We start from the raw sequence: 19,857 nt of genomic DNA on the forward strand, positions 1-19,857 counted from the left end.
ACTGAATGTCATTTGCTTACAAGAGCCCGTTTTGCTCACATGAAAACTTGGCAGCTTTAAATCTATTTAATATCAACTCCCCCCCCCCCACCTACAGTTGTCCATCACCGTGACATATGTTTTTTTATGAAAGATCTGAGTTTATTTTGTTGTTACAGTACTTTCTCCCATGAGTCGCACCTGCTGGCAGTGAGGAAATACCCAGAGTGTGTAACAATTTGTCACATTTTACATAGTAACAAAGGGAATAAATCAGGTATTTCTTTTTTACATTACCACTGGAAAACTTTTCCAATCTTGCATCAAATACCGTTACCCTCTGTTGCAAACAGCATGCATTCAGTGGTTAAAAATAGTGAGTTTTGAGAAGATTTGTAGCTAAGGTCGATGGTATGTAAGTATGCTTGCTGAGCTGGAAGGTTTGTTTTCAGACGTTTCGTCATCATACGAGGTAACATCATCAGTGAGAGTCCCTGGTGAAGCGTTGGTGGTATGTCTCGCCTCTCTTGCATGGTTAGAAAACAATACATTGGACAAACTAGCAGGAAACTTGCCACTAGGATAAGTGAACAGCAACTACGCCCCACTATCACGAGTTTCTATACATACAGACAAAGAAGGACACCACTTTGACTGGGACAACAGACGAAACAAAGACATGCACAAGAATTCTTAGAGGTATGGCATTCTAACCAGAACTCCATTGATAAACACCTCGATCTAGACCCTATCTACCTTACCTTGAAAAAAAAACTGGAAATGACATCACCCACCTTAAGAAACCAAGACGTATAAATAGAGAGGTGGGTAATACCACTAGTGCTTCACCAGAGATTGTCACTGATGATGTTACGTAGTATGGTGACAAAACATTTGAAAATAAACATTCAAGCTCAGTGAGCTAACTCACATAATTGATTAAAAATATCCAGTCACGTTCACAGGCATTGGGAAGAAATGCTAGGCTAATGGATGACCAATAGGCTACTTAACAATAGGCTATTACTGTGTAATATTCTAATATTTGTAGTCTCAACACAAAACTAAAAAAAGCTCAAATGTCTAATCTGGAGCCCTGTTTCATGCATCAGGACAGATCTCTTGGGAACTAGTGCACTTTCCCAGACTGCAACTTGACAGATATTGCTCTTTGTGCTCTGTTGCTGATGATGTGACACTGTAAATGATTTATCAATGGGCCACATCATGAACAGGAACAAAGTTTAAAGCAATGACATAAGGATATACTGCACATATGAACAAAGTGGAATTAAACGTATTTATAAAGGCAACAAAAACAGAAGTTGCTGGAAAAGCTCAGCAGGTCTGGCAGCATCTGTGAAGAGAAATCAGGGTTAATATTTTGGGTCGGGTGACCCTACCTGAGACGTGCATGACTCAGTAGACTGGAATGTCTTGCTGTGCAAGGTGAGCCATCCTTTGCTGATCTGAGACCAAGGGAGCTCAGGCTTGCTGAGGATCCTCCGCCCAAGCACAGGTGCACTGTCTTTGACTTGACCAGTGCAAGCCATTGCAATCTGGGAGGCAGAGACTCAGGGCTCCTTGGAGTGTCCCAGAGACAAAAACCTTGGAGCACCTTGTTGCCCATCCTCATTTGCCAATGATTGCACAATGTTTAGCATCATTCACGACTCCTCAGATAAGATCTGGACAATATCCAGGCTTGGGCCGACAAGTGACAAGCAACATCCATACCACACGAATGCCAGACAATGACCATCACCAATAAGCGACACTCTAACCACTGTCCCTTTACATTCAACAGTATCACCATCACTGAATCCCCCACTGTCAACATCTTTGCGGTTACCAATGACCAGAAACTCAACTAGACTCATCACATAAACATGGTGGCTACAAGAGCAGGTCAGAAACTAGGGATCCTGCGATGAGTAACTCACCTCCTGACTCCCCAACGTCTATCCACCATGTGCAAGGCACAAGACAGGAATGTGATGGAATACTCTCCTCTTGCCTGGATGGGTGCAGCTCCAACAACACTCCAGAAGTTTGACACCATCCAGGACAAAGCAACCCATTTGATTGGCACCACATCTATAAACATTCAATCCCTCCACCACCGGCACTCAGTAGCAGCAATGTGTACTATTAACAAGAAGCACTGCAGAAATTCACCAAACATCCTTATACAGCACCTTCCAAACCCACAACGACTTCCAACTGGAAGGACAAGGGCAGCAGAAACTTGGGAAAACCACCACGTGCAAGTTCCCCTCCAAGCTACTCACCACTCTGACTTGGAAATGTACTGCCATTCCTTCACAGTCGTTGGTTCAAAGACCTGGAATTCCCTCCCTACTGTCAACCCACAGCAAGTGGACTGCAGCGATTCAAGAAAGCAGTTCACCACCCCCACCTTCTCATGGGCAAATGGGGATGGGCTATCGATGCTGGCCAACCAGCTATGCCCCAGTTCCACAAATGAATAAAAATGAATCCTCCCAATCAGAGTGCCATGGCACCTCCATAACTCCCTGAGGATACGGGATGCCTGAGGGAGGTCAAAATGCCTCGTGACCCTCTTCATTTCTGATCTTTTCTCATCCTTAGTCTGGTGGAGCGAAGGTCTGAACTCAGTCACTGACCAACCACAACCCCCTCCCCCCATTACTCACCCCCCACAGCAAACCCCCCACCTTACAAATACCACCATAGATGCAAGGAGCTTTAGAAAGGGACCACCAAATCTTCAAAACAATGATTGGAGCATAAGGTCATGAATATCCTTGTGATTGGCTGGAGAATAGAGATCCTGATCCAGAGACTCGAGCGGTTAGGACTGTAGTCACCGGAGTTTCGCAGGATGAATGGGAACCTCATAGAAACCTGTAAACTTCTAACAGGATCAGACAGGGTAAATGCAGGAAGGATATTCCTTATCACCAGGGATTCCAGAACCCGAGATCACTGTTTGGGGATAAAGGATAAGCCATTTAGGATTGAGGTGCGTAGAAATTTCTTCACCCAGAGAGTGGAAATTTCTGTCACAGAAATCGATTGAGGTTCAAGACATTGAATATTGTCAAGAAGGTGTTAAATACAATTCTTTAGGGCTAAAGAGATCAAAGTGTAGAGGGAGAAACTAGAAACAGATTCAACCCTGATCATATTGAAGGGCCAAAAAACCTACTTCTGATCCTACTTTTTCTGTTTCTGTTGTGACAGAGGCTGGAACTTCTGTTGTTTCTCACCTGAGATTTGGTTAATGCATCTACTGGTCTCAGTCCTTTTGAATTACTTTATGGACTTGATATTAGAAGTCCTCTGAAATAAATCCATGTTAATCCAAGTTCTCCATGTTAAACTGTGCATCAATATTCTTGGAGCCTGCAAAATAGCTCAGGAACATCTTCAAGCATCCCACAACCATGAAGAAACAGGTTGACAAACATACCGAATCTTGAACATTTCAGCCAGGGCATGAGGTGTCAGTACTGCTGCCTTTACAGAGTGAACTGTTCAAAGCGTTGTTCAGTGGTCCATAAGGAAAAAAAGATTTGGTGAAGCAAATCATTTGATTGAATCTCCAGATCACTGGAAGTAGAGAAGGCTGTTATATCAAACCAGGCTGTGAGTAGGCTCTATTCTTGAATCCATTCACAGGTTGGGTTGTGCGAACACAATGCAGGGCTATATAAAATAGCCATTCATATATGTTCGTATATTGGATCTTTGCAATTTAGTGTGAATACAGAACAATCTCGATTATCCGAACAAGGCGGGCAGGGAGTACTTTGTTTGGATAACTAATTGTTCAGATAATGGATAGCATTTTAACAGGATCTTGAGATCTTGTTTGGATAATTGATGTTCGGATAACCGAGATTGTTCTGTACACCCCTGTATGGGATCGGATTTGTAAGTGCAAGCATTTGTAAGTTGGATATTCATAAATTGGGAACCATTGAAAGGTTGTAAGGAAAATCAAAGATAAAAGGGATAGTGAATGAAGCAGAAGGAGACCTAAACAATTGCAAATAGAACGCTTTTTCATCCAGTTAGCTAACACTGAGCTACATAAGAAAGGTTAGACAGTGTGCTTTTTTTTAAATTCATTCTTGGGATGAGAGTTTTGCTGGCTGGGCCAGCCTTTATTGCCTATCCCCAATTGCCCCAGAGGGCAGTTAAAAGTTAACCACCGTGCTGGGGATCTGGAGTCACGTGTAGACTAGACCAAGTGAGGATAGTGGCTTCCTTCACTAGAAGACATCAATGAACTAGACAGTGGATTCATGGTCATCACGAGATTCTTAAATTCTAGATTTTTTGAAAAATTAAATTTGAATGTCAATATCTGCCATGGTGAGATTCCAACCCGGCTTCCCACAACATTACTGGATCTCTGGATTAACAGTTTGGCAATAATACCACTAGACATTACCTCCACATTTCAAATTGAGAGCGAGAGCAATGAGAAGACCAGCAAGATTGCTCAAAAAATTTAACCTAGAAGCAAAGCAGATTGAACAAGTTAGCCACACATAATATGGATACAGGAGTATCATCTCATCTCCAATAAACCAAACTCCTTGTCAGTGCAGGGAAATATGCTCAGGGGAAAACAGAAAACCATCTCAATGAACCCAAAAATAATAGCTGAAGTTCTCCAGTCATGTTAGGGTCTAAATGTGAAGGTTTGGTCAGAAGTTACATAAATGACAGAAAAATCAATGCAGTAACAAAGGCAGTTTCTTAACTAATTGCTCATTTGGAAGACTGTATTGAAACAATTCACAATGTCACATTTCTTATGAAACCAGATTTGTTAGAGGTATGTTGGCAGCTTTCTTTCAAATCCTGAGCAAGCTTTAGCAGCCTTTGTCACACCAGAAGGTTTTCTCCAACGCAATGTGATAACAGTCGGGCTGAGAAATGCGCCAGCCTTTTTCCAGAGACTGATGAATTGAGTGGTAGCCAGTTTTCCTAACTGTGTAGTGTGCTTGATGACATACTGGTACATAGTGAGACTTAGAAGAACTGCTTGGAAACTGTATTTAGAAAATTACAATGAACTGATTTTGTGGTAAACTTTGCCAAAAGTGAATTTTTCTGAACTGTGGGTAACCCTACCTAGGGCTTATGCTTGAAACATCGAATTCTCTATTCCTGAGATGCTGCCTGGCCTGCTGTGCTTTGACCAGCAACACATTTTCAGCTGTGATCTCCAGCATCTGCAGACGTCATTTTTTACTCAAGGATAAGTATGGCCAAGAACAGCAGAGGTACAGGCTTTCATGTAAGTTCCCTTGCCACAAGACACTCTATAAAACTTACATCTTTGGTTATTTGGTCATCCGACCTTAGATTCCTTGAGTGTCCATGTTGTATTTGTTTTATAAAACTCCTGTTCGCCAACTTGGGGCATTTCATTACAAGTTCCTAAGTTACTATATTGTTGTTACATAAGCAAATGCAACAGCCAGTTTACTGATAACAAAATCCCACTATGAGATAAAGCAAAATTCCTATGCCATTTAGCACATTGTGCTAAAGGAAGCAAATTTCATGATGCATAACTGTTGCAAGAAATCACTTCCGGTTTTATTTGTTAGGCTCACAACCTGTACTTTTGATTTGGAGATGCTGGTGTTGGACTGGGGTGTACAAAGTTAAAAATCATATAACACCAGGTTATAGTCCAACAGGTTTAATTGGAAGCACTAGCTTTGAGAGCGCTGGTCCTTTATCAGGTAGTTATTGTGACAGCAACCACCTGATGAAGGAGCAGCGCTCCGAAAGTTAGTGCTTCCAATTAAACCTGTTGGACTTTAACCTGGTGTTGTGTAATTTTTAAATCTGTACTTTGATTTACAAAATAGTGACAGCACAAACATTGCATGTATGGACTTTGGTGGGATTCATTCACTTATCCTTCCAATTGAACTATTTTTTGCTACCAGACATAAGTCAGCATGGCAAAATGGCTTCGTCATCTTCAATTGTGGTCGGTGACCTCATTCATTCTTAAATTTGCACACATATTTCTCCACATTGCCTCTTAACGAGGTGGATGGATTCCCATAAATAGAATTAATTAACAAAAAGAGTATTCTAACCACTTTCCCATTCACAGACTGGTTCTGCTGATCTCTGTCAATCTGTCATTGAAGAATTTGCAACAACAGTGACTTGATGAAGACAATTCAGTCAGAAACAGCATTTGAACAGAACAAACAGCTCCCAAAGAATAGAATGGTTTGGGATATGTTGCATTACCTCCATGTGAGTGGCTGAAAAGATAGCAAAAAGGAATGACAAAGGTATCTTGCCCGGGCAGCATGGTGGCTCAGTGGTTCGCACTGCTGCCTCACAGCACCAGGGACTAGACTTCAATTCCAGCCTTGGGTGACTCTCTGTCTGCACCTTTTTCCCTGTGTCTGCATGGGTTAGATGTGCAGGTTGGGTGGATAGGCTGTGTTAAATTACCCATAGTGTTCAGTGATGTGCAGGCGCGGTGGACTAGCCATAGGAGATGCAGAGTCATAAGGATAGGTTAGGTGGGTGTGTCTGTGTGGGATGCTTTTTTGGAGAGTCGGTATGGACTCAATGGGCCGAATGGTCTGCTTCCACGCTGTAGGGGATTCTATGATTCCATGATTAAATATTACTACCACACTGCTCACAAATGTTGGATCTCCCAAAGTTCTTTGCTACCATTGGATTATTGCCTGCCCTAAAGTAGCATTGGTGGAGTCCTGGCTGCCTGAACTCTCAGATGTGCACAACAGAGGGATCAGAAAGAGAACTGCAGAGTGATTGAGTGTGAAAGGCAATGATGTGTGGGAGTATGGGGAAGGGAATTGACATAATGGGATGTTGGCATCAATTATTAAAGAGACAGCCACCTGAAGGACAACCTTACCAGTGGGATGTCGTTATTTAGGGAATACCGATGGTATATGGAGTATTTGAACAATGAGAATGATTCCAGCTTCAGTGATTAATTTACCTTTGTAGTGCCAGCAGCTATCTTTAAACTGTGTCGTAAATGCTCCACACTGCGGTATCCATGAAGCCACTAGAGACAGAAAATCCATCTGTATGCATGAACTTTCCATTTTGTAGTTAATATTAACATAACTCTTAAAGATCAAACCCCACTTAAAAAAACAAAATGCTCTGGCAGATTAACATTGATTTGAGGGCTCAGTGAAGAGTTTATGCTGGAAAGGTATTGGATTATTCTGTCTTAAAATGGAATAATTAAAGCCAACTGCATTTTAGTCTTTTCTAGGCCAGTCCCAATTTTTTTCTCTCTATCCCTGTGTCTGCAAGTTGCAGTAGTTTACAGATAACCACTCTGAGTCTCGTTGGAATTTCTGCTGGTGGAGTCATGTAACTTGGCCAGAAATGTGATGGAAGACTATTTCTGGCTGTGAGGGTTTCATCCACCTTAGTCAAAGTCACACTGTTGCAGCCGGAATTTAAAGGAAATTCAGACCTTTTTTTTGTTTCTCAATGGAACTGCCACAAATTCAAGAGAACATTTATATTGAAAGTAAAGCAAAAACGTTTATGGGCTATGACTTGGATAAATGTGAGGTATTGCATTTTGGTAAGGCAAATTAGGGCAGGATTTATACACTTAATAGTAAGGTCCTGGGGAGTGTTGCTGAACAAAGAGACCTTGAGGTGCAGTTTCATAGTTCCTTGTAGGTGGGGTTACAGGTAGACAGGGTAGTGAAGAAGGCGTTTGGTATGTTTGCCTTTATTGGTTGAACAAAGTTAAAAATCACACAACACCAGGTTATAGTCCAACAGGTTTATTTGGAAGTATTAGCTTTCGAAGCACTACTCTTTCATCAGGTAGCTGCAGAGCAGTATCATAAGATGTACAATTTATAGCAAAAGATTACAGTGTCATGCAACTGAAACGATCTATTGTACAAACGTAGATTGCTGTTAAGTCATTCATCTTTTCGAATGGATTGCAGGTTTTGGTTCATTAATATGTAAATCCCAGAACTTCTTTTAAGTCACATTCTTGAGATAATTTAAGGCTAGAGCTGAAAATGTGTTGCTGAAAGAGGGCAGCAGGTCAGGCAGCATCCAAGGAACAGGAAATTCGACGTTTCGGGCATTAGCCCTTCCTGAAGACTCTCCTGTCCCTTGAATGCTGCCTGACCTGCTGCGCTTTTCCAGCAACACATTTTCAGCTCTGATCTCCAGCATCTGCAGACCTCACTTTCTCCTCGATAATTTAAGGCTAGTGCCTCCAAATAAACCTGTTGGACTGTAACCTTGTGTTGTGTGATTTTTAACTTTGTCCACCCCAGTTCAACACCACCTCCTTCACTTTATTGGTCAGTGCGTGGAGTATGGAAATTGGGAAGTCATGTTGCGACTGTAAAGGACATTGGTTAGACCACTTTTGGAATACTATATTCAGTTCTGGTCTCTGCACAATAGCAAAGATGTGCAGAAACAATTGGCAGTGATGCTGCTGGGGTTGGAGGGTTTAACCAAAGGGAGCGGCTGGGGATATTTTCCTCGGAGCATCAGGGACGAGGAGTGACCTTGTAGAAGTTTATAAAATCATGGGGGGCATGGATAGGGTGAATAGCCAAGGTGTTTTTCCCAGGGTGGGGGAGTACAAAACTAGAGAGCACAGGTTTAAGGTGAGAGGGGAAAGATTTTAAAGGAAACCAAGGGGCAATATTTCCACACAGGGAGTGGTGCATGTATGGAATGAGCAGCCAGAGGAAGTGATGGAGGCTGATACAATTGCAACACTTAAAAAGTATCTGGATGGGAATATAAATAGGAAGAGTTTAGAGGGATATGGGCCAAATGCTGCCAAATGGGACTAGAATAGATTAGGATATCTGATCCGCATGGACGAGTTGGACTGAAGGGTTTGTTTCAGAGCTGTACATCTCTAGGATTCTGAAGTTGTATCCTAGATTCATGGAAACATGCAACATCGAGAGAGGCCAATCAGCCTTTGCCAGCTTTTTGAAACAGCCATCTACTTCATCTCACTGTCCACTCTTTCCCCATCAACTTGCCAATTTCACCACTCCACACTGACCTTCCCCCTATTACCTTAAATCTATCCTCTCTAGGTATTGATACTCCTAGGTAAAAACAATGACTGCAGATGCTGGAAACCAGATTCTGGATTAGTGATGCTGGAAGAGCACAGCAATTCAGGCAGCATCCGAGGAGCAATAAAATCGATGTTTCGGGCAAAAGCCTTCAGCAGGAATAAAGGCAGAGAGCCTGAAACGTGGAGAGATCAGCTAGAGGAGGGTGGGCGTGGGGAGAAAGTAGCATAGAATACCTGGGAGTTGCAGTGGGAAAGGGACTCTCTGATATTCCTGCCAGTGGAACAAGTTTCTCTCTTATTCTATCAAACCTTTAAACGTTTTCATTAAATACAGTGTATTCTTGTTCTAAGCAGAAATCCCAGAGTATCTCTCCTCATAACGCCATGACACTCATAACCCTGACTAAACGTTAGAGTGGAACGGTATACAAACCACCCTGAGAGCTCTGACACCACATGGAGTGTTTTTTTCTATTTGTTCAGGGGATGTGGGTGTTGCTGGCTAAGCCAGAATTTACTGCCCATCCCTAATTGCCCTTAAAAAAGTAATAGTGAGCCGCCCCTCCTAGTACTGTTAGTTTGTTATACCTACAGTGCTGTAAGACAGAGAACTTTGACGAATGAATGGCAATACAATTCCAAGTCAGATATGTGTGTGACTTGAAGGGAAACTTGCTGCAGGAATATCTATTTAAACCTTGTATCAGGAGGCGTTAAGCATTCCAAACATTATTCTGCAATGAATTTTAAAGCATAAAGCATTGTTCTAGAACTGGGCCTTGTCAGCAAGTGCCCTTGTTTGACCTGGTTGGTGGAAGCAATTATTTTGAGGCATGATGCCTGTATATGTGTCATGCTAGGAAAGCCACACTATGCAAGAGAATGGAAGGCTTTAGAGGAAAACCTGGAGAGAAACAAGTAGCAATGTTTGAGAATATATGCATAGCATCTATTTTACATGATGTTTAAGAGTTTTGTTTATATTCATATGGTTATAAATAAGAAAGGACATGACAAACTGGACTACTGACTTGATGGCAAAAATGCTCCATTATGTCCATCAATACCAATTTCTTTGCCTGAGTGTATGATGCAACCATTGTTTTGTAAAATCCATGTATTCAGGTTTGGAGGTGTCATGTACACTTCATCGTGCTAATGGTGCAAATTATTTTTCAAACTGATGAGTTGCCATTCTGTGAATTGTGAACAAGTGGGGATCTTCCACTCCATACATTCCTCACGGAATTCCTCAATTCTTCTTTAAGGTGTCAAAACTTCCCATAATTTAAAAATGAGCAGTCATAGAGTGCGTTTTTTAAGCACATTACTTACCTTTATCCAACCATCATGGCGCTGCCAAGCTTTGTGAATCTGATTTCCTTTTTTGACTTTTGCATGTAATTCATCTGCCTCTGTGGCATTTGGAAAGTAATTTAAAAATTGCATACTTATACATCAATTTTGACTATCTTTTTTTTACTCTTCAAATTAATGTCTTCTTCCTCTCTTTCACGGCTGCAAATTCTTCATTTTTGCCTCTTTGCTTCATTGTCTAACCATTCTTTCCTGCCAATTTTTCCTAATTTCCTTTGCCCCCTAATTTGTCCCCCTGTTCACTTACAGTCCCATAAAGCATATCCCAATGTTAGTGTATTGATTAAACTACAGGGAAAACCCCATTTTCACTTGTACTATGGTAAAAGAGTTGTAAATCAGAGTCAATCAATGTACCCCCGTTCATTCAGGGAAATTATCGAGTGTTGAAAGTGCTGATACTGTGTAATGTAGCGAAAAGTCCAGTTGCTTTCATCCACTCTTATCGTGCAACCTAAAATTTACTATCTCTTTTCTGATTGTTGTACCATCTGAGTCAGTTCGCAAATGATGCCATTTCAAAGCTGGTCTTTAATACAATATACAATCTTTGGAGTTGTAGCAGGAGTGAGAAGGCAGGTGGAAGGTGGTGGGGGATTAGCCAGACTCAATCCCATGAAAAGGCTGCAAACCTACTTTTCAATGTAATGAGACAGAACAAAGGCAGTTGAACAAGTGCAAAATGTCACTCTGTTCTCCTCTTCTCCAGTCCCCCCGGTACCACCCCTGTAAAGTGGAAGAGAGATCAGAAACATTATTAATTTTGATCTGCAAGTTACGAAGTGCATGTAAAATTGTAATAACATCAGCCCAAACATGGAACTTTCTTAAATGAGTTGATTGTTTTCCACATGCTGTAATAACAGTTACAAATTAGCAGTGAATAATTTCTTGGAATTGTGTGAATAAAATGTTGGTAAAATCTCCACACCGCTGAAGTGTTGGCTAATGTTGCAACAAATTGTTATTGTGCAGTAATTGGTACAAACCAAACTGCAGTGATTGTGTCTTAGTCCACATTTTTCTTGTGACATGTTATACTAGGATGCATTGGATGGGTGAGTTTACTGCTATTGCTGTTGTATAGTATTGTAGTTTTCAGTGAGCTGCTTCTGTCTGGGAAGAGTCAACCCGGGGGGGGAGTATTAAACAAAAACAATCGCATTTTCCAATCAAATCATTCACTTTTTTTAATAAATTGATTTAGTTTTTCATTTTGACTTGCAATATACTCTCTGATAGCTATCCCTCCACTAACATCACAGTAGTATATTATCTGGCATTTGTGAAAACTTCCAAGCACCAATGGTAACTGCACTTTAAAGGGAGTGTTTCTTTAGCAGTAAAGTGCTTTAGGACATTCTGAGTTTATGAATGAGACGATATAAATGTAACCTCTTTCTTTTTCTCATTTAATCTTTTTTTCTTATTTCATCTGATTCATTCACATCTGCAGAAATGTTTTTTACGTTGTGAAAACAGAAAATCCAGCAGCTGGTATGACTAATGAAGAAAGCAATATTTATATAACTAAATGGAACTGTAAGGAATAATTCAGGAATCTGTGTGTTGGCAAATGTTGTAGTAAAAATGTAAAGATACTGACCTGAATACATAGAGGAAAAAGATTATAAACAGCAAGTGCTGGGTAAACACTGTAGAGAGGTTAACCTTTTGGCATGTAGAGTCATTGTAGAACTGTCGAGCTTTGTGGAAGGACATTTTGAACAGAACTTTAATTCGTCTTCTTCCAGGAGCTAACTGAAAATGGAAATATTTGGCTTTTCTGGTCTTTACCATATCAGGATAAAATTCCTGCTGAAATTGGACCAAGATTACCTTGAAATTAAGTCACATTTGGAATTCAGGCACCTGAAGGGTTAATGAAACAAATGAGAAATGGGTCTGTCTGTATGTTACTAAAGCCATTTGAAGTTGATTTATAGAGTGGCATGTGGAAATACAAACTAGCAGCAGTGAGGTATCCCATTAGATACATTAAAAAGCGGCTCACTGTTGAACTTCAGTAGCAGGTTTGTTACGTGAGTAAGGGACATACGTCCTTATCATTATGTTGGCAATTACTTCTCCATTTTCCATTATTTTTATTCTTGTGCCAACTATTATTTTATAATTTTATGAATAAATAAAGGATGAAACTAGCAACAGTTCAGGTCAGAGTGATCATGTTTTTATAATCTTCCTGATCAGTAAATTGAGAGACTGTGTGTTGATTTTAAGCTACTTAATAGTTCTTAAATAGCAAGTATTCCTTAAATCTTCTGGGAAGGATGAGAGAGAGGAAAATATGTTTGATGGGTTAGGAATGCCAATGAAAATAGACAGATTTCATTTCACCTCCCCTTCTAGTTCACTGATGCAAAGCGAGTCCCTTGCACAGTTAAAAAAAATTTCAAAACGTTGCATTAAATAACTCAACTAAAATCAATCCCCTGTCTAATCAAAAATGGAAGAATTTTCTGAAATATAGTTATTACCTTTGATTATATATTTATGCTGGGAAGAATCCTAATAGCTTATTTTTATGTCGCAAACATTTTAAGTTCTGAGGTTTTTTTGTCAAGTTAGCAACACTTCATACTTGTTCTACTCTTAGTTATCACTTTAGTTTGTCATCGCCATGAATGGTGACCAGGGATTTATTCTATCTGTGTGCATAGCAATCATTCTCCAGGAAACACTTTTCTCTGTGGCTGCACTGTTATTTAACACGCTGCTGGCTGCCTGTTTTTTTGTCTGGCCACCAATTTGCATTCTTTGATGGATTGCAAGGGTCTCGAGGTGCCCTTCCAGGGAAGCACTGAAGTGCCATCTCAACAAACTCTTAAAAGAGAAGCAACAGCAATACAAGTATTTGTCCAAACTCGTTGAGTCCACTAAGGCATTCTCTCAGACTGTGGAAAGATCAATATTGCAGTTTGCTGATGGGCTTTGTACATGCATTCACAGTTTAGATCTTTTAACAATATTAGCTTACATCTCAATGACGGCTGTGCATGATGTAGTTAGCCCCAAGAAAAAAAGAGCAGGGCTTGCTTGAAAACTCAAACTGCTTACCCCCTCCCTTCCCCTGTCCTGAACACAATACTAGAGCGTGCAGGGAGGGAGCTACATGAGCCCTTTTGTTTATTTAGATTCACATCGACTTGCTTTGTGGCTGTTTCTCATTTTGATTATATCTTGGCAGAGAATAGCAAACACTCCGGTGGTAGTACAATCCTCTGGTTTAGAAATGAAGTGGGGAGGGATGGGGGAAAGTGACGTCCTCTTTTTGGAGAAGCAAGAGGGTTTTTCCTGCTTAACGTCCTGACCAGTTCAAATTGAGCTCCCAGACCACAGTTTGCACGAGAGTTTTTGTTTCTTTTTTTGGAGGGAAGATTTTAGGAATTCCTAAGCGTTCTTTCCATTGGAGATGGGAGGAGAACAAGTGATTTTTCTTCACGCTTGAGTTCTCCTATTGAGAATTTGGGTATTGTGCGTGTAAACGCGATGAGCAGTAAAAGCGAGGTGGGTTGGAAACGACAGTAAGAGCTGGCTGAGGGAGCAAGTTGCGTGTTGCCTGAGTGTTACAGATTTGCTGGCAGGAGAGAGAGGAATGAAAGAAAGTTCAGAAAACCAAGCTTTCGTTGCAAAACGTGCCACCACAGAGAGGACCAGTGGCGATTGTCAAAAAAAAAGTATCCCTTGTAATTGATGCCATTGTTGACCCCTCCCCCGTGTTTTTTTACCAAAGAAAATTTTTTTTTGTAAAAGTTATTTATTCTGCATAAACTGAAGCAATAAAGCCTTCTCTTTCAGCGGGAGTAATTGTGAGGAGCTGACAAGGAGTTTGATTTAATGATTAGCTACCTGACCCTCTGCTCCTCCGAAACCTTTAACTGGAGAATAACTCGCCTTTTTTTTAAAACTGAGGGCATGGGGCTGAATGTTAATCACTCGGAGGAGGAGGAAAAGAAAGCTTCATATTGAAATGGCCTCATTGTTCCGGGAAGCGTTTGAAAAGCTGTCCGACCATTCAAGGCTTTGTGCAGGTTTGGGGCAGAGTAGTGCACTAAAATTGCTTCACTGCTTCCCAGTCTAAATTCATGGTGAAAATCATCCCAGTGAGTACTGAACTCATTCTCATCACCCATTTCATAAACTGTAAAGTCATATTTTAAAGAAAATTGCAGATGTGTGTTACACTTCAGTGGATTTACTCTCTTCCAGTTTGTTTCAAAGATAGATATTTCTGATTGGTAAAGGTTAAATAATTGTTTGAGCCTGCGTTGGCTTGGGGGGGGGGGGGTGCGGGGGTTTAAAAAGTGGATTTCAGATTAACAGCTCCCTTTGTGCAAGATTTGGAGAGATTTCACTGCCTGGGGCCAGTAAAGTGTTTGAAAGTTTAGAAGCAGAAATGCTGAAGTGTCCTCAATCTCTGTATTTTTTTTTGGTGGCATTTAGATTCAGTATAGTGTTTAATTTTTATTTCTCTTCTCTGTCCTGAATAGTGATATGTCTCTGTTCGACCTCTAATACCCACAGGGAACTTATAATAACGAAAAATGTAGAACAACCCTGACAGAATAGATCAATGGCAGAACACGTTTGTAGCATTCATGTTCCTAGCTCACTGCTACAGGCAGGCTGGTTTCTGCATCTCTCAGGCGCTGCAGTAAGTCGCTGGGTTTTTTTTGAAGACTTAGACTCGTAGTTCTCCAAGCCGAGTGGTGTCCGCCAGGACAACTTTGACATTTTCCTTTCTCTGATAAGGTAAACTTGACTCCTGTTTGAATGTAACAGTCTTGCTGCTATTGCTGGTCTATTTCGGCGCTGCGTCTTGGCATTTCTTTAACTTTTGTCGATTGTCGTCTGGGGAAGTGTAAGTTTTATTGATACACTAGTTTGACCCCTGGCTTTCTGAAGAAAATTACCTTTGTTTTTCCAGTTCAGTTTTCCTTCCTTTCCATTTTTTTTCTTTAGACTCTCTGGTCAGAAACGTACTGTCCTAATCCCAGATCTTTATTTAACAGATTCCTGATCCTGATCCCAAATCTCGATTTGACAGTGATGATTCCTGATCTTAATTGGACAGTTTGATCCCAGATTTCCATTGGAAAGGGTACAGCTCCCTGATCTTTATTGACAATTCCCTGATCCATCCCAGATTTCCATCTGACAGAGTCCTGATCCCAGATGTCAGTTGGACATTTTCTGGTCCTACGTCTCAATTGAACAGGGCCTTTTCTAAAGTACTCTGCTTTTCAGCCTTTGGAATCTGCTTTTCATTTATTTCATAAGAATTGCTCGGTGATTGTGCCTGGGTGAACAATTACAAGCTGTATTTGGGAAAATGCTGATAATCCCTCGGAATTTCTCAGTTTATAGCCTCACAATGTAACGAGAGGTTATTTAAATTGGATCAACTGGGACTCATTGTAGCTTTTTCAGGGGCTACTACAGATGCAATTGAGCTGAATGGCCTCTTCAGTAGTGTAAAATTCTATGATTCTGTTAATGATGAAGAGAATAACCCACTGTGAAAATGTTAATGTGGGTTTAGAATCTGAGCATCGAGAGATTTTATCCTTCGAATCCACAATGCTAAAATTCCTATGTTGCAAACCTGATAAATTTTCATTGTATCACAAGAGCGATGTTCCATATCAATTCTTCAAACCAGAAGGTGAATAGAAATCAAAAAGGATCCGGAGGATCCGGAGGAAAAAGGGTGTGGGCAAAGTATTGAGATTAATTTTTCTCAAAAAAAATAAGCAAAGATGGATTGATAGTAAGAATAGTACGAGACACCCGTGGGGAAAAGAGGACATTGCTTAAGTTTTAATATGGGTTTATCAATAACAGGTAAAAGTGTTTGTTATTTCTCCTTCCTTCACACAGAAGTCGAAAGCCCCTGGCCTGACTATGTAAGAGAGCGCAGGAATGCAATCTCAATGCGGCCACACGGGACAGGGCTGTCCTATTGCAAGATAACTGAAGAGCCGTGCAGCTCCAGTGAAGACTCTAGCTCTTCCTCAAAAACCAAGAACTCTCTGGGCTCACTGCCAGACTTAGCCGAGCCGCAAACTCCCTACCGGGCAGTCTGTTTGTCAGTGGACCCCCGAAATGGCTACATGGACCAACGCTATTGTACGTATCCACATATCTGCTACTCATTTCTGTTTTACACAGAAAGTGCCCTTCACAGGAGGGATAGTTCCACCAGATCATGTAAAATAGTAAATGAGTCAGAAAAGTCACTTATTTTTTGAGACCTGGAGCGTCGCTTATGTTTGTTTGGTCCATCACTGCCTTTGTCATTGTAATATCAAAGTTTTTTTTAAAGTATCTGTTTGACCACATACCTGATGAAATCATGCACATTAAAAAGTGACTCCATCGTTCCTTGTGAAACATCTGCATGCTGCCAGTGTCTGCTTTGTATTGGAAAATGGCATGTTTCTGTGGGTGCAGGTCAGTAGACACCTTTGATTGGATATTCTTCAATTTTAGATGTAATTTATTATAGGATAGTTAGAGGTCAAAGGTATCTTAACCCAGAGCAAGGGCCATATCTGCAGGGTCCATGAGGACTTTTAAGCGATGTCTTGGAAGATACTGGATAAGTATGGCCAATTACTTTGTGATCCTATTGACATGTCAAGAGAAATTAATAGGCATTGTGCTTGTCTTCGACTGGAAAATGAACTTGCTTTTTGAATTTGTTAAAACTAAGAAAGAAATAAGGAAAAGTACAAATTTTCATTTGTAGTCAGTAACATGATGAGCTATGAATCACAGCACAGTAGCTGCTGTGGTAGATGCAGTGTTTCAGGTAAGCAGAATGAAGAATAGTATCTTAAGTCATGAAAGCCAGAATCATTTGATGAGAATGGAGAGCTGGAAGGATTGATAGATTTTCATTCACAGGCTGGTTGTTTTTACCTCCGTGTTTTAGAAATATTTACATGTTCCTCATTAAAAAAGAAAATAAAATTACCGTTGCACTTTATAAACGCATGATGTGGTTCACTAAATAGCAAAATTAACTACACATGGTGCTTTTCCTGATTACAAAGGAGAAAGTACAGTAGGATAATTCTGTTCCTTTGACATTCCCAGTTAAGGAAAATAAAATTAAATGAGCTCCTGTGAGTTCAAGTAAGCATTGTTTCTTTACGATAAGGTTTCAAGTACAAATTACTCGACTTCCAAAGGAAAATGTACAGTTCTGCCATTCCATTACTTTCCATACAACGAGAACAATTAGGTCACTTGTTGGATTTTATAAGATTCAGTATGGCAATATGTTCTTTATAATTCCCAAAAGACCCAATGAGACGTTTCCATTATCAATAAAAATAAGTGTCATTAACTTTCTCCTCATCGAAGTTCCCAAAATGATACATCCAGTAAACTCGTCCATCAAGTCACAAAATGTTCCAGACAGTGATTATTAGGTGACTTTCAAGTTTGAATTCAGTGGGAAAAGGTTTTGTAAAGCATCAATCCTTTCAAGATCTGGTCAAAATATGTTATTAAAATAAATATTGCAAATTATTCTCCCACTTGCAAATTCTTCTTGCAGAATTTGAATGAAAGTCCATACTTGTTTTAGTTTTAAAAAGAAAATGCAAGCCATCAGAGTTTGACTTTTCACTCATGCCTTCTGGTTCTAAATTGTGCATGACATTTTTTTTTAAAAAAACTACTCTGCCAGAACCTGAATAAGAAAGATCAAGCATGCTGTGTGTCGTGCAGTTTCCAACAGAATGGAACTTTTGCTCAAGTTTAGAAAAGTGAGCATCACTTTTTCAGAGACTTAGAATTCATGATGAGTAATTCACCTCTTGACTTGCCAAAGCCTGCCTACTATTTACAAGGCACAGGTCAGGAGGGTAATGGAATACTCCTCATTGCCTGAATGAATGCAGCTCCAACAGCACTTGAGAGACTCACAGCCATCAAGGGAAAAGCAGCCTACCCCAACACCTTTAACTACTCATGCCCGACAACACCAGCATATTGTGGCAGCAGTGTGTGTCACCTACAAGATAGGATGCAGCAGTTTGTTAATCCTGGTTTGAAAGTACCTTCCAAAGTACCACCTGGAAAGACAAGGGCAGCAAATGCATGAGATAATCACCATTCACACCTCCTCCAAATCACACACCATCCTGATTTGGAATTATATTGCTGTCCCTTCACTGCCACTGGGTCAAACGTTTGGAAGCCCCTTCCTAACAGCATTGTGGGTGAACCAACAGAATGTACACTGCAGCAGCTCACCATCACCTTCTGAAGGGCAACAGGAGAAGGGCAGCAACTGCTGGCCCAGCTGGTGATGTCCACATCTTGTGAAAAAGTATTAAAATATATTTGTTAATGTGCATGTAGACGGTGATTCACACCTGTAGGGGAAAAGTGAGTCATGCAGAAATCATCACTAGTGATTAATACATTAATGTACCAAGAAGACTGGCTAAAGGTGAGAAGATGCATTAAACAAAAGATGATAGCAAAAAGAAAACTGTCAAATCAGAAGTCAACAATTGAAAAAAAATCAGAGACATAATAGAAAACGAGAAACCAACTTCACATTTTTAAATCTCTATTGTCAGGGACAATTAGAAATAAAACAAAGCTTTATCAAATTTTGAGAATCTAAATATTTAGTGGACTGAATCTTCATTGTGATTCTTATAATCACAGGCTCAGGACAGATTGGACATTTGTAATTCAGTCCTTGTCTCTGATGTGGTGTTTAACTTTTACTACAAAAGTATTGGTTGTTCCAGTACGAGTATTGCTCATGAACGATATATACAATTTGCCAGATCACTACAGCAGCGAATTTCGAGTCTGACAGCCCATTTATGAAGGAGCAGAGCTTAAAATACATTATTGAAGTTGCTTTTTTTTAGGTTTAGAATTTTAACTATAGCATGGTTTTCTTTCTCCTCTGTAATATAAATCACCAATGTCGGTAGTTTATTTTCCAATTGCAAACAGCAGGAGATTGAGAGGGCAATAATCACAGAGGGAGACTGATTACTACGCTGTGCAGAATTTCAGAAATAATTCCTTGGGTTTCATCTACAGAAGTAATTAAAATAGAAGCAAATAGTGGCAGGGTTTTGGGGGCAGGGGGTGGGTTGAGGATGAGATTTTAACAGAGTAGTAATATCACTGGACTACTAATCCAGTGCTCAAGACTAATGTTGTGGGATATGAGTTCAAATCCCACCATGGTGGATGGTGAAACTTGAATTTAATAAAATCTGGAATTAAAACCAACTTAATGGCAACCATGTAACTACTATTGATTATCCATCTGATTCACAAATGTCCTTTAGAGAAGGAAACATACCTGTTCTGGCCTACATATG

General features: G+C 40.3%; 1 protein-coding gene across 8 annotated transcripts in view; it reads left to right on the forward strand.

The window, feature by feature from the left end:
- gli2a (GLI family zinc finger 2a) overlaps positions 1-19,857 on the forward strand; it is a 412,735-nt gene that overhangs the window by 189,011 nt on the left and 203,867 nt on the right. For 2 of the 8 annotated variants that reach the window (XM_060827038.1, XM_060827037.1), the window contains exon 4: positions 16,370-16,618. The exons of 1 other annotated variant lie outside the window; for it this stretch is intronic. In XM_060827038.1, the coding sequence (XP_060683021.1) occupies positions 16,370-16,618 (249 nt within the window). Of the gene's footprint in view, positions 1-13,757; positions 14,593-14,979; positions 15,242-16,369; positions 16,619-19,857 lie in introns of those variants that run through there. 5 more of the 8 variants (XM_060827039.1, XM_060827042.1, XM_060827043.1 and 2 more) reach the window with 5 other exon arrangements.

The sequence above is a fragment of the Hemiscyllium ocellatum genome, chromosome 7, assembly GCF_020745735.1.
Source record: "Hemiscyllium ocellatum isolate sHemOce1 chromosome 7, sHemOce1.pat.X.cur, whole genome shotgun sequence".
Classification (NCBI taxonomy): domain Eukaryota; kingdom Metazoa; phylum Chordata; class Chondrichthyes; order Orectolobiformes; family Hemiscylliidae; genus Hemiscyllium; species Hemiscyllium ocellatum.